The 21,997-nt window shown below is 39.1% G+C and overlaps 1 protein-coding gene across 5 annotated transcripts in view; it reads right to left on the bottom strand.

The window, feature by feature from the left end:
- CLCN3 (chloride voltage-gated channel 3) overlaps positions 1–21,997 on the bottom strand; it is a 76,454-nt gene that overhangs the window by 39,821 nt on the left and 14,636 nt on the right. For 3 of the 5 annotated variants that reach the window (XM_052779008.1, XM_052778981.1, XM_052778995.1), the window contains exon 2: positions 20,189–20,364. In XM_052779008.1, coding sequence (XP_052634968.1) covers positions 20,189–20,348 — 160 coding nt within the window. In that variant the 5' untranslated portion in view covers positions 20,349–20,364. Of the gene's footprint in view, positions 1–3,925; positions 4,179–20,188; positions 20,365–21,997 lie in introns of those variants that run through there. The other 2 variants (XM_052778989.1, XM_052779000.1) reach the window with 2 other exon arrangements.

Here is a 21,997-nt window from a genome sequence, read left to right as displayed (position 1 = left end):
TCTAAGAGCTTTTGATTTATTACTAATTCTTAAACATAAGACGCCCATAAGCAGAAATGCAGCCTAAAATACAAAGTATAGCTTTTACCACTTAGAGGATCTGAACTGGCTCAGTATGCATCTGACTCAAACTCTTCCTAGGATATTATTAAATATCCTCTGCCCCACAGCTTATGATAACAGGTGAAGCTGGGGGAGGGGGCAGAGAGGTCTCCCCAGTGTTACTGTTAATCGTAGAGTCTAAGCAATAGGAGTTGCACCTACATGCAGTGGTGATTGGTGCACAATAAATGAAATTGTGAGTTATTTTGTCTCTCAAAAAAAATTAGGTTCACTAAAACTAAGTCACTGGTAAATTTGGCATGCTCTTTATATACATAATTTTCACATCTCCTGCCTACTGACTCAATTGCAGATTATTAGTGGAACAACAGCGTTTCACTAATTTTGCTTGAGGACTTCCAAAATCTAAAATCTAAGATGTGCTTATGTACATGTAACAAATATAAAGGAGTTAACAACCCCCACGTTCGCTGAAGCTCAACTTTTGCTACTGGTAGCCTGGCCACTATACATGTACCACTATTGCTCAGATTTCAAATTTTTAAAGAATGGTAAAATGGATGCTTATTTAGGGAAAAAGGGGGGGAGGGGAATTAAAGAGTGTGAGTGTGTCTGTGAATGGCTGGAAGACAAGCAAGATACCAGTAATTTGGAACTTTCAAAAGGGTCCAGCTAGCAAAAATGATGCAAAAATAAATCCAAGGGCAAAGAATTGAGCAACACAAATAATTGATTTACACAACATACATTCCAGCATATGGTTTATTACATAAAAAATTCTTAAGAAAAAGTGTACATGTCAGTTGCTTATGATATATGCAATACTAAACCGGGACTTTAAAACCCTTTCTGAAGAGAGAAGCAGTACTTTTAACTCTTTTAGTTACCAGAGAAGAGAGTGGAAGCGAACTGTGTTCCTGCAGTTTTATTTTAGTCTATCAGGGAGGATAAGGAGGTCTGGAACGATGAATTTAGTACCACATAAAGAGAAGTCTCAGAACAGAGCAAGTTAAAGGAACTCCTGATAAGAAGTATTCAATAATACCCGTATTTATTTTGAAGAAATAATGATGAGTAATCAACATTCAAAGATAAACACAATTAATAAATACATATTTTAAAACCTTTCCATTCAATGTTTTGCAGCATATTTGCACTGAAAAAAAAAAACCAACCAAAAAACCAAACATCTTCTTAATAAAGACCAATGGGTCCAGCTTTTAGTAATAATGTATTACAATACTTTGTATTTCATCTCACTGAACGTTAGTAAAGGCCGTTAATTAAACCTCAAAGACCCCTAATGATTTAAACAGTCATTTCATCACTGCTGAGGTACAGCCACTTTGGGTGAGCCGCTGCAGTCAATTAGTGCAACAAATGCTTTGATGTTACAAAGCAGTTTTGCATGACATGAACATTACTCTGCAGGACAGAGGAGCTGTCAGTACATGAATAAGGGAAAAAATTCCACAGGCTTTAACAATTAAACCTGTTTTCTCAAAATATCTTTATCCATTTTCTCTTAGTTTGTTATTACAATGCTCTGAAATCTACATGGGAGGCAAAAAAAGTCTCGGTAATATCCTTTTCTAGACTCACGGATAATTAAGAAATGTCAAGAATTTACTTTAAATTTCTGGTTTTGTCTGTTTTGATAGCTAGATGACAGTAACAAATTGCTGTGGTATTGTAAACCGGCTGGAAATACCCACAAATTTTGATGAAAGCTATGGAACAAACTGGTCTGGAGACTCAATTTTCTTATGAGTCATATGCACTTGACAAATTAAGATTTGCAAGAGATTATGGTAACACTGTTGGGGTTTTGTTGTTGTTTTGGTTTTTTTAAAGTAAACTCACTATACAAACCCAAGAAGCACCAGTAACACTGGTTTTGAAATACAGTATTAGAATATAGGAAGTACAAGCCCCAACAGAATTCAATGAAACTGCAAAAAGGGACAAGTCACAACCGGGAATTCTCTTGCTGGCTCCTAGTGGTGTCACCACAATGGGAACACCTAGTTGAACCCTCGACTGTTTTCATTACAGTATTTGTAAACTGTATGTTTAATAGCAATACTCCAATGTGCCAGACACCATTTTGTACTGCAAATATCTACCTTTTGTACTGTAAAATCAACTAAAATCTGGTAATTTCCAGGAAAACACAGCTGTGAAAGTGTAATATTAGGGCTGTTTTGCAGTTTTCATCTTTAAATCTATCTACAAATCTAAACTCACAGAATGGTTGAGGTTGGAAGGGACCTCTGGTCCAAGAACCCTGCTCAAGCAGGACCACCTACAGCTGGTTTCCCAGGACCGTGTCCAGACAGCTTTTGAGTATCTCCAAGGAAGGAGATTTCACAACCTCTCTGGGCAACCTGTTTCAGTGCTCAGTCACGCTCACAGTAAAAAACTGCTTCCTGATATTCAGAGCAAACCTCTTATGCTTCGGTTTGTGCCCACTGCCTCTGGTCCTGTCCCTGGGCACCACTGAAAAAAGCCTTGCTCTGCCTTCTTTGCACCTTCCCTTCAGGTATTCATATACATTGAGAAGACCTCCAATTCACACAAATGCAAATGTTCTAAGAAAATACCATCCTCGATTTCTCAGAATCGATTCTAAAATCTGACTTAGAGAAGTATCCAGCACTTGCTATATAACAATGATCTGGGCAGAGCAAAATTTGCTTGTCTTAAAATAAGCCATATTGGAACTTGTTGATATTCTTAACACAGGCTGAAAAACACTCTAAGAATCATAAAAAGACAACAAATAACCTTTTATGTAAACTACTAAAACACAGATAAAAATGTTAAATGAACATAAAAAAGTGACCTAGTTTATTTATAAAAATAAGAGTTTACAAGGAAAGGTGATAAAATAAATTAACATGGAGAGAAAAAAATTTAATCTTATGTAAATCATACCTTTATTCTCAGCCTACCACCTCTCTAATGCCATCACCAGCCATAAGTGTTGATAACTTCCTGATTTTAGATTAGCCAATTTAAACAAAACTAAAGTGAAAATTTACCAAATTTACTGTTTTTAAACACCAACATGTAACCACCAAATCCAACCAAGAAAAAAAACTTATATCCTCAGAATTTGAAGGCCTAGCTTTAATTTATTCCTACTACAACCTCTCTCAGTACAAAACCAAATCTTTATAGAACGTATTCTGCTTTAAGTTTGCAGTAAGAAACAAAAGGCAAGCTCAAAAGAGGATTTTTTCCCCAAACATGGATAACACTTTTATTTTTAAATCTGCTTCCTTACAAGCAACAGCATAAAGAACCTACCACAAAGCTCCAATTTCTTAATAGCTCATCAATATTGGCTTAACTGACATTACAGTTGTAGAGCTTTCCCTTCACATATCAAAGACGTCAACAAAGAGTCAAGTCTAAAAGCACGTACGGAAACTTCAAAGCTAGACAAACGCTGTTCCTATTCAAGTTAGCGAAAGGCATGAAAACAGCGTATTTAATAAACTCTTGCCAGTTTGGTCATGGTCAGTCACAACCACAATTTGGGGTTTTTTTGTGCACGAGATGGTTTTATCGATTTAAAAAGAGAGAGAGAGAGAAAGGAAAGACTGCCTGCCACATATCGAAGATGGAGTCACAAGCCGATGAGATGTGAAGCAGGACTAATCTGCCCACAGAGAAAACAATCACTGACAGCACAGGAACCAGCCAGAACCGAATTCTCCTCCTACAAAAGGCGTCAGGCTGGCAAAACAAAGCAATGCGATACTTAACAGGCCTTTACACCTCTACTTCGAACCTGAACGGCTGTCTCACACATCCAGATATGCAAACGAGTAACTCAAACGTAAATTCGGCATACCTCGTTTATGCAACTCCCTGAGCGGAATGCCGTCTCCTCCCCCGCCATCGTAGGGCAGATACGGATCCGAAGAGACATCCATGGATGTAACGAACCCGAAGCCCGTCTACCGGCTCAGGAGGGCCGCGGCATTTCTTACGCAAGGGCGGCCGCGGGGGACGCTGCCATGTTTGACCGGGATCCGGCCTGCGCGCCGCCGCCGCCGCCGCCTTGGCGCAGGAGCCGGGCTCTGCCCCGCCGCTGATGTCAGCGCGGGGCGGCCGCAGCCGCCGCCAGTGGCTGGGCGGGCGGCGGGCGCGGCCCCGCGGGGCGGCCGCGGGCGCGGCCCCGGCCCCGCTACCTGTGCCTCCCGCCCCGCCCCGGGCGGCAGCGCTCGCCCTTGCGCGTCGTTTCATCTACACAGGAAAACGAAGCCACGTAGCCGACTGCTGACAGGAAGAAGAAAGAAGAAGAAAAGAGCCCGCCGGCAACTGGCGGGGGGGAGCACACCCGACCGGGCGGCCAGGGTTTTGCCCCCGCCCCGGCCTAGGGCTTCCCTGCCCCGGGAAGGGTGGCGGGGACCGGCGAACGCACAGGCGGCGGCAGCAGCTCACTCGCGCACGCGAAGCTGCCGGAACCGCCAGCCCTGTCAACAAGTGAGCGGCGGGTTGAGCCCCTCGGTTAAAAAGGCAAAGACAGCGGCACTTGCTTTGTTCGCCTTTCTGGAGCCACGCCAGCCGAGAGTTTTTAAACGGTTATAATCGCGTTTTGTTTGGAAGGGAGAATTCGTGTCTTACCGCTGTGGGGGGGGAGGGGGGGGGGGGGAAGCCTGTCTCCCGGTAATCGTATTTACTCTCTTCGAACAGCAAAAGTATTACCACCGAGGAAGAACAATGTAACCTAGTAAAAGCCAACCGCTCCGCTCCACGGGGTTAGCTTACCCCGCTTCCACCTCCACCCCCCCCAACCCACCCCATGCAGGCTATAGAACTTTCAATTCTACAGCAGTGAATGTCAGATTTGAACATATGTAATCAAAAACATTGAAGCAAGAATTTAATCACATACCTAGCTAAAATGGTCAGGTGTCTCCATTTCTTTTGGTGATGATTATTCTGGTATTACAACGGCATAACATCCATACTCATATTAAAATACTGAGGGCAGGGGGGGAGCAAACGTAATAAACACAAGTCCATACTTAAGCTTGCATTACTCTACGCTTGACAAAATGCTCCAAGGCCCTTAAAAGTCACACACTCAAAATAGGCAACAACCCACATGAATGCTAACCAAGGCGTTCATGTGATACATCATCAAACAGTGACTGTTACAGCTTTGGCAAAACCCAAGCACTTCAAATAACCAGTATCTAGAGACAGGAAATCTTAAACTGACTACATAATTGCTTGCATCTGAAACGGATGTTATTATATATTGTATCCATACATTAATTTGTTTACTGTATGATCTTGTACTGGTCCTATCTTGCAATTACTGATAAGAAAACTATTTTACATGAGATTTCCATAGTTAGTTCAGTTGTAACAAAATGTGTAAGATGTGCATATTGTTTTTCATTTTGTCCCCTCCAGCAGGTAATATACAATTATTGTTCCCTGATCTATTATTCTCAGTTGTTTTAAGTGTTCCGCTTCAGTAAAATGGGTCATACATTAACTACGCTATCACTTAAGTTGCAGAGATTCATTTTTGTCAAACTACACAAAAGTAAAAAAAAAATGCTCTCAAGAGCTGAAGATGGATATGCAAGTCATTACACACACTGCCTCAGCATAACACTTTAATATATCTTGTACATATGTGTGTGTATACATACAAACACATGATTTCCATAACTGAGGGGTCCCAGTGAAATTACCGAGACTATTCATGCTTAGTAAAGTTGAGAATACGGCATGCCTGCAGCACCAAGGCCCAGCTTCAGTTTCATTCACACAGGACACAAGGGAAGGAATTAATTTCATTATGTACACTTTTTCACCTCTAAGTGTGACAGACAGACAACTATTTTAGTTTTCAAATGCATTAGTTTCTTAAATAATTTTCCAAGTTTATTCTCAAGGAAGTTACTTCTTTTATAAGCCAATACCAATGTTACAGGCTGTGTACTGTAAATGATCTTTTTGAGCACAGAGAAGGACTTAAAGAAATTAAATTTACTTCACAGACCTGTCAATAATTAAATCTTAAAAATATGGCTCCAATACAAACGTTGAGAAAATGCTGGTATCTCCATGGATGGAAAAACAAGTGAGAATAAAGGAAAAAAAAAAAAAAAAGTATGAGCATAGAACAAAATGTATTTCAAAACCTTAAAGACTATCTTAGCTCCAAGACAAAGGGAAACCTTGAGCCACAGATACACAGTTCTAAAATACTGGTGTCTTCTACTGAGTTAAACAGACATCTCCATTTGCTGTCATCTATACAAGGAAATGCTTTCTGAAGAGTGGCCTCCTACAATCATCTTTTCAACGAGAGCAACTGAATCTTTAAGATCTTGAATACCTGAAAGTGGTGTGACTTTCAGAGCCATTATGCATTCTCACCATTTATTTTTTGCCTGTGGAAAAAAAAAAAACCCTAAGCACCTCTGAACTTCAAATTATCTACATTACCTTGATTTAAGGAGACGTACAACAGAAAACCCTGAGCACTCTCAACTCCTTATCTCAACAGCACCTGGAAAGAGTCTGTAATCTTACTGTAAGGCTCTAAAAAAGTCATTCACAGCAGGAAAAAATACAATGATTTTTGTAACCTGAAGAAAGAGAATTATTACAGAATAAACTGTTAATGCATTTATTGTATGTCGATTATAGAAGACAACACTATAAATTCAACTCTGTATTTGAGAGAACATGAAATAAAGGATATAAAGGACTTGTATTAACACAGTCTGGAAGATCATCGCTAGTTTAAGAGTTTGATGTAGTTACCAAAGGCCTGGAATGTCTTAGAAATGATAATAAAAATTGGTCACAGCACAGAAATGGCTAACTTGTTGGACTAAACTTGTTCACTGGACTAAGGCACATGCAAAAGTTCTATACAAGTCTGAAATTCAGTCTGAGCTGGAAAAGATAAAGGGTATAACTAGTTGGAGGGCATATCTGATAAACTTTAGATATGAGGGAAAATAATGACAAGAAGTCTGCAGTGTAAAACACATACAACTTCATATTTGCTACATACAATTTCAAGAGACTCCCCAATATTAAATTGCAACAGCTCTTCCAAAGTTACTGCTTATAGACAGGCTGCCAAATACAGTTCTTTGTCTGTCTTAAAAAGCAGAACAGTCATTCTCCCTTCTCAGTTACCAACAGCTTGTGTTTCCATTGTTCATACCCACTACCACTGTGTGTATTCCCTTTCCTACAATACCATGAAAGGTGGGGGTTTTTTTGTAAGCAAGAGAGAGAGATACTATGTATGCTAACATGACCTAGTTAAGCCAGTCTTTTTTTTTTTTTAATATCTAGAAGTCTATACAATTTAATCTTTCCAAATAACTCTTTTTCTACCTGGTCTGAAATAGTGTCTGACTTTAACTGTCTGACAATTTTATATTCAAAAGAGTATGTCAGTTATTTCTGTTGTGAAGTTCAGCAAATTCCAAAATTGTAGTTAGTGAAATGCTGTCTCTAGTTAACTAGGTATTTTGGGTATTATGGAGTACATAACATTATGAACACTTGTTGTAAGGCCTAAAGTTGGTTTTACAGTAGCCTTATTTTCAATGACTGAGAACTCCTTAAAATGGCCAATTTAGTACATAGAGCAGCTCATATGTAAACAGCAGGTTTGTACAGCAGCTTGCTTTCAAGGAGATTTCATCACAGTAATTATAGACCAAGGCCTCAATCCCTCCATGTCCAAGTAACTTCACACATCTGAGTGTTCCCATTGTTCTCAACAGGCACATACTGTTGTTAACCATTACTTAGATGCATCCATCCTTCTAGAAATATCACAATGTATACAGATGACACACCTTTAAGGCATAGTAAGAATGAAGAAAGATACCTTAATCCTGCCTCCACACCTTATCTTTTCCCTTTTAGGGAGAGAGAAGATACATATTCAAGATAAAGTATCTGAAAATATAAGAATAAATCAGAGGTTAGACACATCAGGTACACCCAGGGAAAGGTGTTTTGAGGTGACAGAACAAGGCCAGCGAAAAGAAGGGGAGTATCACAGAGGTATGATGGCCTGCTTACCCAAGGTTGGAGGGAAGACCTTAATTCTGAAGCACTATCCCACCATTTCATGTTAAAAAGTAAGCTAGGTTTAAGGAAGACAGCCAAGCACCTTGTTACATATAAACCAAACATAATCTCTCGATTCCCTCAATTACTTGGTTTATTTTGGTGACAGAATATATAATTTCATTGCACCAGGTAATGAAAATTAAAATTGTGGTTTTTATGAAATTCCAAATGTAAGATTGGGGATGCTGAATGATTTCTTTAAAGTAACAAGAGATGCCAAAAATGTGTCTGATAATTACAAATGTTAGTGTGACTGATGCAAAAGATTTTGGTGACTCTTAACTGTCAGTTTCTTTCCTATTATTATTATTCAAAACTAAAGCTTCTCCTTCAGCAGAGCTAGCAGATAATGTTCTCTTGAAAAATGCTACATAATAGAGCACGCCTCAAAACAGCTACCATCTCCAACTGTTCTGAAAAGAATTTAACTCATATGCACCCTCAGTTGAAGGTTGGGCATGAAAGCATTCATTTACAACAGGGTGCCAATGTCTCAAAACCTACTGTGTCCCATTCCTCTTCCTTCCACTCCTTTCCAGCTTTATTCTCCTGCCTTTTTTTCTGATTTCTTCTTTCATTTACCCTTTCTCAATCCATGCGGTCAAATTAAGCCTAGGTCTAATCCTTCTACCAGCTTGACTTCTCTTACTTAACTTGTCTCAGTTTACTGATCTTGCAGCCCCTTCAGTCTGACTTTGTTTGTTCTGCATAAAAATCACACAACTTTCTCCTCTGAGTCACACAGAGCCAGCAGTGGGAAACACTAAAGACAATAAAAGAAGAACAAACACCCTTCTTCTAGTTCTGGTACCCAGACATGGTCCAAGATGAAATAACTCAAAGATGCAATCACAGAAAAGGAAAAAAAAAAAAAAAGAGAGAAAAAAAAGTTCAATTATACATAGCTTCAAATTAAGACACAGTAAAAAAAAAAACAAACCAAAACCAAAAACTTTAAAAACTTAAATTACAGAGTCCCAAACTTCATTCATTCATCAGCATTATATAGAACTCTGTGCTTGATCACAGTGGTGTTAGCAAAAGTCTCCCAGCTCCCTATCAGGCTATAATCAGAAGACTCCATTAAGCTGTTTCCATTGCCACCTCATCAAAAGCCTCAATGAGGCAGACAGACAATGACAGGAAAAATTCTAGACCAAGTATAATGTAAAAGCAGAAGAAAACAAATTTATAGCATATGCTGTTGAGTAGTTCAAGGCAGATGGGGTTTAAACAAAACAGGAGTCAAAAAATCCCAGAGGAATGTGCTTAGCAGTAATACACGATAAAATTTTTTTCTACTTACATTTTATTATACAGAAAAAACCCCAGCTCCTTAATCACAGTTTCTTTTTTCATAATCGTTTGTTTCCCACAAATTAGTCACTTAATTTTGCTTACAATCATTTCACCCAGCAGAAAACACTTTATTCCAGGATCTAGCCTAGTAAACTCGCTTCTTCACTGGCCAACCACAGGTTCTTGAATTACTCTTCTACAGCATTGTATAACTTCCAGTGGTGCTTTTACTCGCTGTCCAGACACAGAAGATGGTAATTGAAGTCAAACCCAACCAGCAAACAGAATGCAGTAGAACAGGTCATATAGCCACAAGGATGTTGTGTAATCAGTTCTGAGACTGACTTCCCCCCTCAGGGTAGCTGAGCCTTCACCGTAAATCAGTGAAACAGGAGTGAAGGCTCCCCACTGCAGTGCAAAACTTCAGGGCAGAAAAAAGAAATAGACAGAAAAAAGGGGAAATAATGAAATCATGATGCAACATTAATGCCTAAGACCAAAAATAAACTGGAAAAAAACACAAGCATTTGGTCCCTAAAGACTGCTTTGACATCTTGGCCCAAAACACTGAACACAAGACTACTCTCTTCAGTTTTCTTTTCAGTTCTTTCTGGGGTTGTCCATCACACACTCCTTGATCCATAACCCAATGATGCTGGAAGAAAATCCTTGACATCAACAGACTACATCTAGCTATCAGCTGAGAGAGGTGTTTTTTTTTTTTTCCTGTGTTTTCTTTCTTTTCTTTTTTTTTTTTTTAAAGTTGGTCAGCTTCACACTGACATTAAAAGTATCTACTTTTACTGTACTAATCATGCAAGGAGGACTTGGAAGGAAAAGCAGGCTATTTTCTGTAAACAAGTTGCTTTCTCTGATTCTCTAAGAGCCTCTTTACTTCCTTTATTTTTTCTGTTCTTTTTCCTTACAGGGTACGGTTTTACTAAGAAAGTCAGTCTTGCTGCATTTTCAGCTTTGCATACGTGGCTTTTCCTCACACTCCAATCTGCTAAAACTGTAGTTATAACTCATCAACAAGAAGATTTGGCATCCTTACTAGGAAGCGATCCTGGCTTACTTAGCAGCTTTCCTAAAGTTTACTTCCCCCTTTTCTAGGACTAGTCAAAATTCTGCTACTGAGATCATTCTATTTTTCCTCTTACCTAAATGCAGACAAGGAAATAGGTTTTATCTGCTAGATTGCTCTTATTCTGTTTTAGGGTTGTTTATTTTTGGCCACTATTTCCAACTTGCTGTTCCAAGTATGTGCAGGGGATAAAATTACAGCACCAACATGTATTCCTCCCTAGATATGCCATATATATTAAGCTTACTTTCTACCTTCAAGAATATTACATCTTCTCCATACATACATAAGCTGTGTGAACATAGTGCCAACAGCAATTTTGTATGTTGTTAATACATAATACTATACTATGCCAGGCATATTTGAATTCCATGAAATTATGAGCTCAGTACTTAGTAGTGGTCAGAGTAAGACTTGCTACTTTATTTCCATGACATGCCCATCTTCCAAATGCTGTGTGAAGTTCTGATCCCACCCTTAAGTTACAGATACTAGAAAAGGTTCAGAAAAGGGCTGCGAAAAGGATCCAAAGCATGGGATAGCTGCAAGGTCCAACTGAGCCAACCAGAAGTCCTTAACCTGGAAAAGAGATAACTGAGGAGGGAAAGAAATAAGTAGCAATGAAATTCAATTTTTGAACCACCTGTTCTAATAACAGAGCTCTTAAGACAGTTATTGTTCTAGAGGATCAAGACCACTACAAACGACAAGGGCAAGGACAACAAGAAATTAATGAGTATACATTGTATACAGGTATAGCAAAACATAAGCTATAAACAGTTTGATACCTCACACTGGTGATTAATAAATACAACTGCTCACTGATTTGCTGTAATTAAATCACTGCTCTGACACCTGAGATTTTAATCCATGATTCTTTCCTCTCTCCTCTTAAAAGTGGGAGAAGGACTACCACCTTTCACAGTGAAGCACCATGCTATCGATATGTTAATCCTTGTTAGTTTCTACATGTATATGGCCAACGCATGATAGGCCTTATCAAAGTATGTGTATTTGGCAAGACAATCAAGTCATCCTAGTTTCAGGTCACTGTGAGAGACTGAAAGAGTTAATGTCTCAAACATTGTGGTGGGGCAAGTTCTGCTTAAAGACAAACCCTGCACAGCAAGGAGCCAAGGTGAAAAGCCCATCAGCTCAGACAACAGCAACAGGAGGGGGAGGGCGTGCTGGAGGGTGCGCAGCTCCCTGTTCTGATAAGCTGTTCTGATACAAAGATCAAACAATGGCCGTGTCTGCAGGGAAGGAGAAGTTACTCCACAAACGACCCCCAAGCCGGAAAGCTCACAAACTGTTAATTAACCTGACAAGTTCGGGTGCCCGCCCGAAGGAGGGGCAAGGATGATAAAAGGACACAAACTGAAGCCCCGGGTGCGCAAGCCCACCGGGACTGGACCCCTCAGCTGACTGGACACCTCGGCTGACTGAACCAACGCTGGACCCAGGACCGGTGAAATCGTTCTCTCTTCCTTTTTCTCCCTCTGTCATCTTCTCTCTTTCCTTTCTTTTCCACAATCCCTACACCTCATCCGTTTCAAGATATAAACCGCTGACCAAGTCTGAGACTAAGACTAGATCCAGCTGCCCCTAGACCCTTCTCTGAGGAGGAGTCTGGAAAGCAAGGGGGTCTGCTCTGAACCTCATGACTCAACGGGAGGGATCTCCTTATTCCCTGAATCAATGTATATGGTTACCACAAGTTACCTGGTTTACTGAGACAGTTTCAAGATATAAACCGTTGACCAAGTCTGAGACTAAGAGTGGATCCAGCCGCCCCTAGACCCTTCTCTGAGGAGGAGTCTGGAAAGCAAGGGGGTCTGCTCTGAACCTCGTGACTCAACGGGAAGGATCTCCTTATTCCCTGAATCGATGTATATGGTTACACAGTTTACAGAAGCAGTCCTATGCCAATTCCTGTTGTGAGAAACCCTGCCACCTACTACCACACCTCCCCAGTTCAGTTTGCTTCTGTCACAAATAAAATCTTTAACTGATCGTTTGGTGTTGTTTCACCTTAATTTAGCCCGAGGGAATTTCGAATTAAACACTCCTGGTCTGTCCAGTCTGGGTCGTGACAGTCACCCTGTCCTAGTTTCACATCAAACCTTTCTGTATCAAGCACAGTTTCATTTCAATAAGCTCATAATACCCCCTAAAACCAGTATGTATCAGCAGAAAGATTTTTCACAGCTGCAACTATCAACAACAACAAAAACAGAGCTTAAGCATTTATGCTGTACAAGGATGAGTGACAAGGCAGTCCATGTGTCAGTCCATGCTAATGCATAGGCTGGTGTTAGCCTAGGCAAGACTGGCAGTTATAACTGTTCTCAGCAATATTTATACCTGGACATGGGTTCAAAATAAAGAAAAGAAGGTAGTTCTTCACAAAAAATGTAGCTAAGCTGTTAGAGCTTGCCAAAGGATGGTGTGGGTACTAAAGAATTGCTTCAAGAAAAAGTCAGTGGAAGAAAAATCCACTGATAAGGACTAAAACTAAAAATCCCCACCGAGTTGAGGGAGGCCCTCAGCCATACAGGACTGCTGTACAAGGACTCAGATGCTTACCACTTACTCACTCTGTTCTTACTCTTCCTTAAGCACTGACTTTTGACAGGATGCCGAGGCTAGGTGGATTTGTGGATTGACCCAGTACAGCCATTCTCATGTTTCAGGGACATCATGATATCCTCTTCCAGAATAACATTTCTCTTTAATCCAAGCAGATGAAAAGCTTTCACTTTAAAATGCTGGTAAGCAAGAATATTCTCAAAGGTAGAGAACAAGAGTGCAGCCTGACATCAATTTGGTTAGAATAGTATCCGCCTCCTTTGGCTGACTTGAGGGACAAATCAAAGGTAAAACGAATGAATGAAAAATTATTAAAGCTGCAGTGAAAATTGTTTATTTAGTACCTAAAGACTTTACAGTCATATTAGACTAAATTATTTTATTGTATGCTTCAGACTCTTCTTTCTACATACCTACATATATGCCATCACATTTCTTCTGCTTTCATTCCTTCATCTTAGACTATTCATACAGTATGCCTGGGAGAAGGACCTACTTAAAATAACACTACACCACGCTGTCAAGTCAGCAGTAACTGCATCAGCAGCATCTGTTAACAAAGCCAGTGCACTTTAAGAACTTCAGCAGAGCTGCAGAAGGAAACCAACAAGACTATATAGTATTAGAAAGTTGGAAGGACTGAATTACTAGTATTATGATTCATCTTATTCCAGAGTATCAGGCTGGAAATGCATATGCTTGTGTGTTTTGGAAGGTGATGAAACCTAAGTTTGTAAATACAACTTTGGTGGGAAAGACTGGTGAGACCATTCAAGGACTGCTGGTAGAGTGAAGTTATAAAAACAACAGTTCTCATAAACAAGTCCTCAAAGAACTGACCATGGCATTTGTGAGAAATTGAAATGGTCAATATTTGTTTTTAAACATTTAAGAGAAGAAGAAACTAATCCGTTACTAAAACTCTACATACACACTGCCATAATTTCCATCCCTCAGAAAGTCTAATGCCACATCAATCCAATTACAATCTGAAGGCCCAGACTAACTAACGCTGTAACACCATTACAGGCTGTTCAACTAAAACAACATCAAGTGAATTTTCAATTCGCACAATAATTATGTTAAAAAAGAAAAAAATACATCAGAGTTCAGGAAAATCACTATCATGATAAACAGGTAAGATGCAAAAGACATTTCAAACACCTGCAACTCACTCATTCAATAATGACATCCAATAATTAAGATAAAACATTTTTTCCCCTTAATCTAAGAATCTTCCAGCCTATTTTTTTGTTTTCTGCCAGGAATTTTGAAATCCTTGAAGGAAGAACTTTGTTAATTAGCCCAGTTATCCATGTAAACATAACATATAACAACTTGTGTTCCAAAAAGATGGACAAAATTAACTTAATGCATTACTAATAAAAAAAGTAAATGAAAACATGGTTCTGTATTGTCAGATATCCTGTGTTCAGCTGCATTAGTAGTATGGAGCACAGGCAAAATGTCTGCAGCTCTAACTACAATCCAACAGGAAAAAAAGTAAAAGATAACCAGCTACTGACAATTTAACTATTCAAAATAAACTAGCTGTGCCTCATGCTTGCCCCTGTGATCACAGCAAGTCATGTTATCTCATGCTTGAATTTGTATGGCATCATTTGAGACTGAATATATTCCTTACTTAAGAATGAACCCTTAAATGGAAATATTGCTAACTTGGAAAATAGGCTGTATGTAACTTAGGAAAGAGATATGTCAAGCTGTCATAATGACTGTTCAGTCACGTCAGTTTTATACCACATGCATGGAAAACACGAAAAATGCCAATGGTGCAAAATGACTTTGAAGACCCTTCTTCATACAGCTCTGCCCAACAGGAAGAATCTGTTCATGCAATTTCCATGCATAAAGAATGTAACAGGAACTTAAGTTCTTCATGCAGGAAATAAGTTATTTTATTCTTTTCTTTTCTTTATATTCTTTCTTTTCTTTATAAACTGCGATAGCTAAATAGAAACAAGCATGCACATGAAAGGACATTCATGTGTTGCTGGAAAAGATAACTATGTCTAGATCTTACTTGAACAATTAACCTCTGATGTGGTACGAATTTCTTGATTATACAGAGCCACCTCACACTTGCTGAAAATCACATTCTGTTGCTCAAATAACGCCATAATATTAGTTCACTATACCATATTTTTAATGTCGGTATTTAGGGCACCAAAAATGGATTGTTTTGGTCTCTCACTTTAAGCAAAGGACTCCCAACTCATGGGTAAGGACAGTTTAGGAGAGCTGCAGTGTTTTACACCATGACCTGTTGGCATAGTCTTTTTCTTAGTGGCACTGCTGTTACTGCAAGGAGATAGTAGCGGCTGTAGCAGCAGCTTTTGAATTACCAGTTTACAGGTTGTCATATTAAGGTTAACTATTGCCAATTTTATGTTAACACCATATGCCAGACTGTAAACTGTCTCCACACTGAAGTCACAATATAAGCAACTAAGCTCCTTCAACTGAAGCAGGAATCACTATAGCTATTGAAAAGAATGCCAAGCTCATTCAGGACTCAGACTCCCACAGACAGATCAAAGTACCTTGAGATAACACCAGTGAGATCATTTGTTTGCAAACCATTTTTACTGCGAATAAGGTTTAATCATCTGATTTCAGTCAGTGCCTTGAAAAATTTGCAGTCTGGCAACACCACAAAAATCCACCCCCTGCAGAGCTTGCTCTACACTTCAATTAAAAAAATAGTGAAAACTGATGCAGTCCTCTCTTCTGTCATATAAACAGCCCTCAATTCTGAGTAAAATTATGGAGACCTCTCAGTTTCACCTCACTAGTTGGGTAACTCTGAGTCATAAAAGAAAAAAGTTTGAACTTTTGAAGATACTTGTTATGTCCTTCAAGCCCAGCCAGTAGCCAAGAACTGCATGTCTCAAGCTTTAGAGACAGACAAGGCAAGCCAATGTTGAGAGAAACAGAATGGATTAGACGTTTAATCTTCTCATTCATATTCCCCAGTTAAAAAATTAATCTGATAATATATTTCACTTCTGGAGATTTCACTTCTGATTAGAAAGAATTCTTTTTTCCTCTGTTAAAGTGATGGAAAACAACTATCCTAGTGTAACAATTTTTTAAAAGCTAAATAGTATACATCTACTCATACAAAATTTAAACCAGTGAATATTAGCTTATATGGCTTAACTATTAAAGAACTGACAGCTTCTCAATAGTAAGTATAACGTGCTTAAATTGACCTCGCAAGAAGCAGGACAAACAGTCTAAAAATAAAACATAGATAAGCCATGATGAAAATGATCTCCACAGATTGCATACATGGAAGTACATTGCATGTACAAGCATTGGTAAGATGTTGTCCCTACAAAGAGGCAGATGCTTCTGCTATCAGTATAATGTCACCGTACTTCTCATTAGACAGTAGTTCAACAAGGAAAAACACTAACTTCAGTACTACAAAGAGATTAGTTTTGATAAGCAACAAAAGCAAGTTTTGATCAAAGCTGACAGGCAGTATCCCTTCTAGGCAGGGCTTTGGTGCAAGCCATCCAAGCCTGCACATGCATAGCAATTTAATTATTTAGCATGTTAAAACACACCACCCTAAAGAATTCATAATTTCACGATACCTACTTGTTCTCCATAATGCTGCCACTAAAAGTCTGAAATTTGTGCAAAGAAAACAGCTACTGGAGAACATAACAGCAATGTGATATAGTATATATATAATTATGGTATAATCACTATACATATGTATTTATATAATATATGTATTTAGTATATAATACTACATATTCACAGTTTCTGTATTCTTCTCAGATGACACAGTAAGGGACAGGTCATATACATGCTTTCAGATGGTGTTAAGAGAAACAAGATTGTTATACAGCATTGTTTTTAAGATAATGGTGAATCCCCCATGTGGAACTACACAAAACCATTCAAATTGCAAACCAGAGGTGACACTAAAAAGGCAAATCTCTATCAACTAAATATTAAAGAAACCTAAAAGTCGAGGTGATAAGACTTTCTGAAGACTGGTTCCAGTTAATGTTCACTTGTTTAGTCCCATATAGTATCAAGGAATTTCCCACATAAGACGAGTAGTACATATCGTTAGTATTCTTTCCCAATATCATCCACCTTCCACATGTTTTCAACAGAAGGCATATTCACCACTGAGTAACAGCCTCAATGACTTTGTATGCCTCAGTTAAGTACTTAAGTATGAGTGGTAATGTGAATGGCAGTACTGTGCAGGCTTTATAGAACTGCTGTCCTGACAGCCAAAGGACTTACCAAGCCTACTGAAATAAGCAGAATTCTGTTACTTTACTGCCCTCTGAATGAGGGGGAAAGACTACAATGACTTTAGAAATTCCATATTGTTAGCTTTTTATCTGCATAATATATGTGCAGTTTATGGTTTAATCTTCATTAGCCAAAAAAAGAAGAAAAAAAAAAAAAAAAGATAAGTTCTTAATCCTTCAGTTTCTCCTCATTGCATGGTCTTGATTTTTTAAAATCTGTCAGTCTGTATTTTATTACATAAACTGTAAAATTATGATGAACACTCTATTGTTCATGGCAACTTATCCAGATTGGATAAATTCACGTCTGTGCTCATTTGTACACTGAGCTTACATTCTGCAGCTATGCAGCTTTCAATTTAACTACATTATTTCCATAATCATTTTAAGTACAGATACGTTATTGCCATTTTGTTCATGTTGCTAAGAAATGAGGCTTATAAGTACTTCCAGCCCTACAGACTTAAGACACAACCTATATGTTTAAACAGGGCTCCTGATTTTGGCAGGTTCACCAGCTGAAGCACGGATGGAGCTAGCCATAATGCCTCTGCATTCACATCATGCTCTGGATGGCCTCCAGTATTGAGAAGCATGGGATCTTCCAGTTACTGGGATGGTCCTGCCCTTCCTCAGGAGGTGGGACAGATTCTGTATGGTGAATTCATCTGTACTTAGACTCAACAGAACAAAAATACATTAATAAAGAGACAATTAAGAGTATTTAAATAATAATAATTAAAACAAACAAAACAGTTGATGCTAAGTGAATAACAGAGGACTACAAAAAGGGCACATGCAGTCCAGCAAGGAAGTGCTTATTTGGTCTTGTCAATGAGATTTGCTGAATTAAAAACACACAAGAAAAAAAGCCTTACACATTTCGAGACCTAAGCTATGAGAAACACAGATGTTCACCTCCTGCATGTAAGTTTATTTAAAACTTTTTTAGAAGTATATTCTTACCACCTTGAAAAGAAAATTTATACCAGATTCTGATCTATTGCTAAGATATTTACTCTGATTTACCGTACAAGAAAATATTTTCCATGCATAGAGACACATAGATCACCATTCGCTTAAATAAAATAATAGGACTTATTACTACTGCTGCCTCTTACTGAGTGACCAGAACTGGGGCAAGCAGATATGTCATTAGCAAAAAAATTCAACTCCAGGAAAGAAAATACATTAATATTTATGTTCTAATGCACATTCTAATACTTCTGCATTACAATGAGATAGGGGCTGCTGGCATGTGCAGCAACTAGCATTGCTTTTGACAGTGCAAACAAAACAACCACCTCATGTGTTTGGTCTCAATTTACAGATATAATTTCACAACAAGTAAGGGACAGAACACTGGCTCTGAAACTATTTATTTTACTGCAAACTTATTTATCCTTCAAGCTTGAAGTGATGGAGAGGGTTTATATAAACAATAACCAGAGTAGCTTCAGACTTTCAGTACAGGCTGCAAATATGTTAGACAAGCAAGGCACTCACTTTTAATTAAGTGCCAGATATTCAGAACAAAACATTACACATGGAAGCCAGTTGTTCAGTTAATAATTTCCTAACTATTAAGTGCTTGACTTCACCATGCTGGTGTTCTATAAGTAATTTGGCAGAAGGAATTTTTATGTAGATTGAAGATGCCCTGGCTCTTGATACCTGTATTGGTATACAAGTTAAATAACTGCACATTCCAGATGTATCTAATTAGATAGAAGGCATACAGATGAGAATGATGCTTATAACGATAGGACACAACTATCTAGTACAATGCCAACATCCAACTGCCAAGTGTGGCAAAGGGAAAATGTGTGAAGGAAGAGACTCTGCAGGGAAAGAAGACAACTGAATGTTAATGGGGAAGGAAAGACTGATAAAAAAGAAAACTCAAGATGCTGAGTTTGATTTTAAACAAAACAAGTGGAAGTGATAAGAATATATATTTAACTAAGTTTACCATCTTAAACAGAAATTCATTTCTTTCTCTCCTGTTCTCCTCTTTGACCATTGCTAAGAGAATGTTAATGCTTTCACTCCATTAACTGCTTTGTTAATTGAAAAAAAAAAAAAAAAAAAAAAAGGAAGAGCCTCCCAGTTCTTTCTTCTTTGTATTACTTCAGTGCTTTTATCAGTGCTTACAGTAGAAAGGTTTTTTTGTAACTTTTCACTTAGTCAAAAGTTCAACTCGTATGGTGTTTTCCGTTGCTTCTAATAACCTTCGCTAGTTCTAAGGGTTTTGCTCTTTGGGGCAGAAAACAGATTTATCTCCACAAGTAACAATTAAAAGTGACTGTTACTTTCTGCCCCAAAGAAATACTGAAGACAGTGGGACTTCCAAAATCCTGCTGCAACGAAGAAAGACCAGGTAGCTGCAGAATAGCCATCCTTCCCCTACTTGACAAGAAGTTTGTCATTTGCCAGAAGTAAGTTAATATCTGCCTTGTATCAGAAGCCATCCCATACAATGCAACTTAAGACATGCACACAGAAAAATGTTCAGCCACTTTTAGGTTTAAAGCATGCCTCTGAAGGACAGATTAGCTAAAGAGAAACATTAATTAGTCATGAAAAAGGGTTGATTTTGTTTATTAAAAAACAACAACCCCCCCCAACAAAACAAACCAAAACACACAAAACCACAAAAATAAAACCCAAAGAAATTTTTAAGCTGAAATTAACATTAACTTACCAATTGATGCATCACCATCCAAGAGATTGTCATCTTCAGAGGTCTGAAAGTCCATAATTACACCTGCTCCATCTAAAAGCTCCTCATCGCTGCTTGCACTAGTTATACTGTTGTAACTGTTTCGATAGTAGCCTCTATGAAACAGCTGCTCAGACTCCATTTAGCTGTTTTGTAACCTATATAAAGAAAATGAGTTATTTTCTATTTGAATATGCACAAAAGATTGAGAAGCTTATATCAAATAAAACAAAACTAGTGTATTTCATGCTTTGGGGAAAAAATATTAAGGTCACAATACTACAAGTTACAAAAAACATAGCAGTAATACAGAACATTATATATATAGAACATTTTTCACAAATTTTTAGTGATTTTTAACTGGATGATGCTTCCTCACACCCTTTCTTTGGCTCTCCTTAGTTTGATGTTATCATCATGAAAGTATTTCACTTTCAGTACCGGTGGCTGGAATGTGCATGCCCCATGAATGTGCACTGCACCATGGAGCTGGTACAAAATCCAGCCAATGTTGAGGTTAAAAAAGGAGCTTCTTTAGCAGTGGCGTCTTTGTACTGTGTTTGCTTGGAGTGAAACAGATGGCAGGCTAATGCTGTAGTCCCCTGAACAAAACTCTTCACAGTCTTTTGCACAGAAGAGTGCAAATATAAAAGTGGAAAACAGCTCAAAATCTTCATGTCCACATAAAACTTCCAAACCCCTTACCTATACGCCTTTTGTTTAGTGGTTCTTTTATTTTTAAACACAATGAGGTGTCAGCAATGCATTCTTTTGCACATTCAGTATAACACTAACACATTAGGTTTTCAGACTCAGACCAAGTCCTCCTTTCCCTTGTAGAGGTAAATCTCACAGAAATAACTTCGTGACTGAGGCGGGAGGGAGGACAAGGCACGATCACACCTTGATTCCATGCTCTCCTTCACCCAAAGGAAGTCTCCTGTTTGTCATTTCTCAAACGTCATCACTCCTTATTAACATACAACCCAACATACGTTTTTTCAGTAATAAGAAACCACTCATTCCCTCCAAGTAAAGTAGATGACCCCCCCCCAACCCATGTCTGAATCTTTTCCTTACACCCTTTTTCCTCTACTTATCTGCAAATTCTGTAACCATTCACTGTAACTGCTGCAAAGCTATATGCACTGTAAACATCCAGACAGCTGGCAGCAATAAAAACAGGTAACAGGACTTCCAGTTCAGATCCTTCTCCTCTACCCAGCTGTTGAGCCTTGTGAACATATTGGGTTTGCCTAGCAAGTTTTTGGTAGCAGGGGCTGCTACAGGGGTGGCTTCTGTGAGAAGCTGCTAGAAGCTCCCCCCATATCCGATACAGCCAAGGCCAGCCAGCTCCAAGATGGACCCGCTGCTGGCCAAAGCCAAGCCCAACAGCGATGGTGGTAGTGCCTCTGGGATCACATATTTAAGAAGGGGGAGGAAAAAACTGTGCAACAGTAATTGCAGCCGGAGTGAGAAGTGAGAACATGTAAGAGAAACAACCTGCAGACACCAAGGTCAGTGAAGAAGGAGGGGGAGGAGGTGCTCCAGGTGCCGGAGCAGAGATTCCCCTGCAGCCCATGGGGAAGACCATGGTGAGGCAGGTTGTGCCCCTGCAGCCCACGGAGGTCCGCAGTGGAGCAGATATCCACCTGCAGCCCAGGGAGGACCCCACGCCGGAGCAGGTGGGTACCCGAAGGAGGCTGTGACCCCGTGGAAAGCCTGCGCTGGAGCAGGTTCCTGGCAGGACCTGCGGATCTGTGGAGAGAAGAGCCCGCGGAGCAGGTTTTC

The sequence above is a fragment of the Harpia harpyja genome, chromosome 2 (assembly GCF_026419915.1).
Source record: "Harpia harpyja isolate bHarHar1 chromosome 2, bHarHar1 primary haplotype, whole genome shotgun sequence".
NCBI lineage: Eukaryota > Metazoa > Chordata > Aves > Accipitriformes > Accipitridae > Harpia > Harpia harpyja.
Note: the sequence above shows the minus strand (reverse complement) of the source record. Positions and strands in the feature narration are given on the sequence as shown.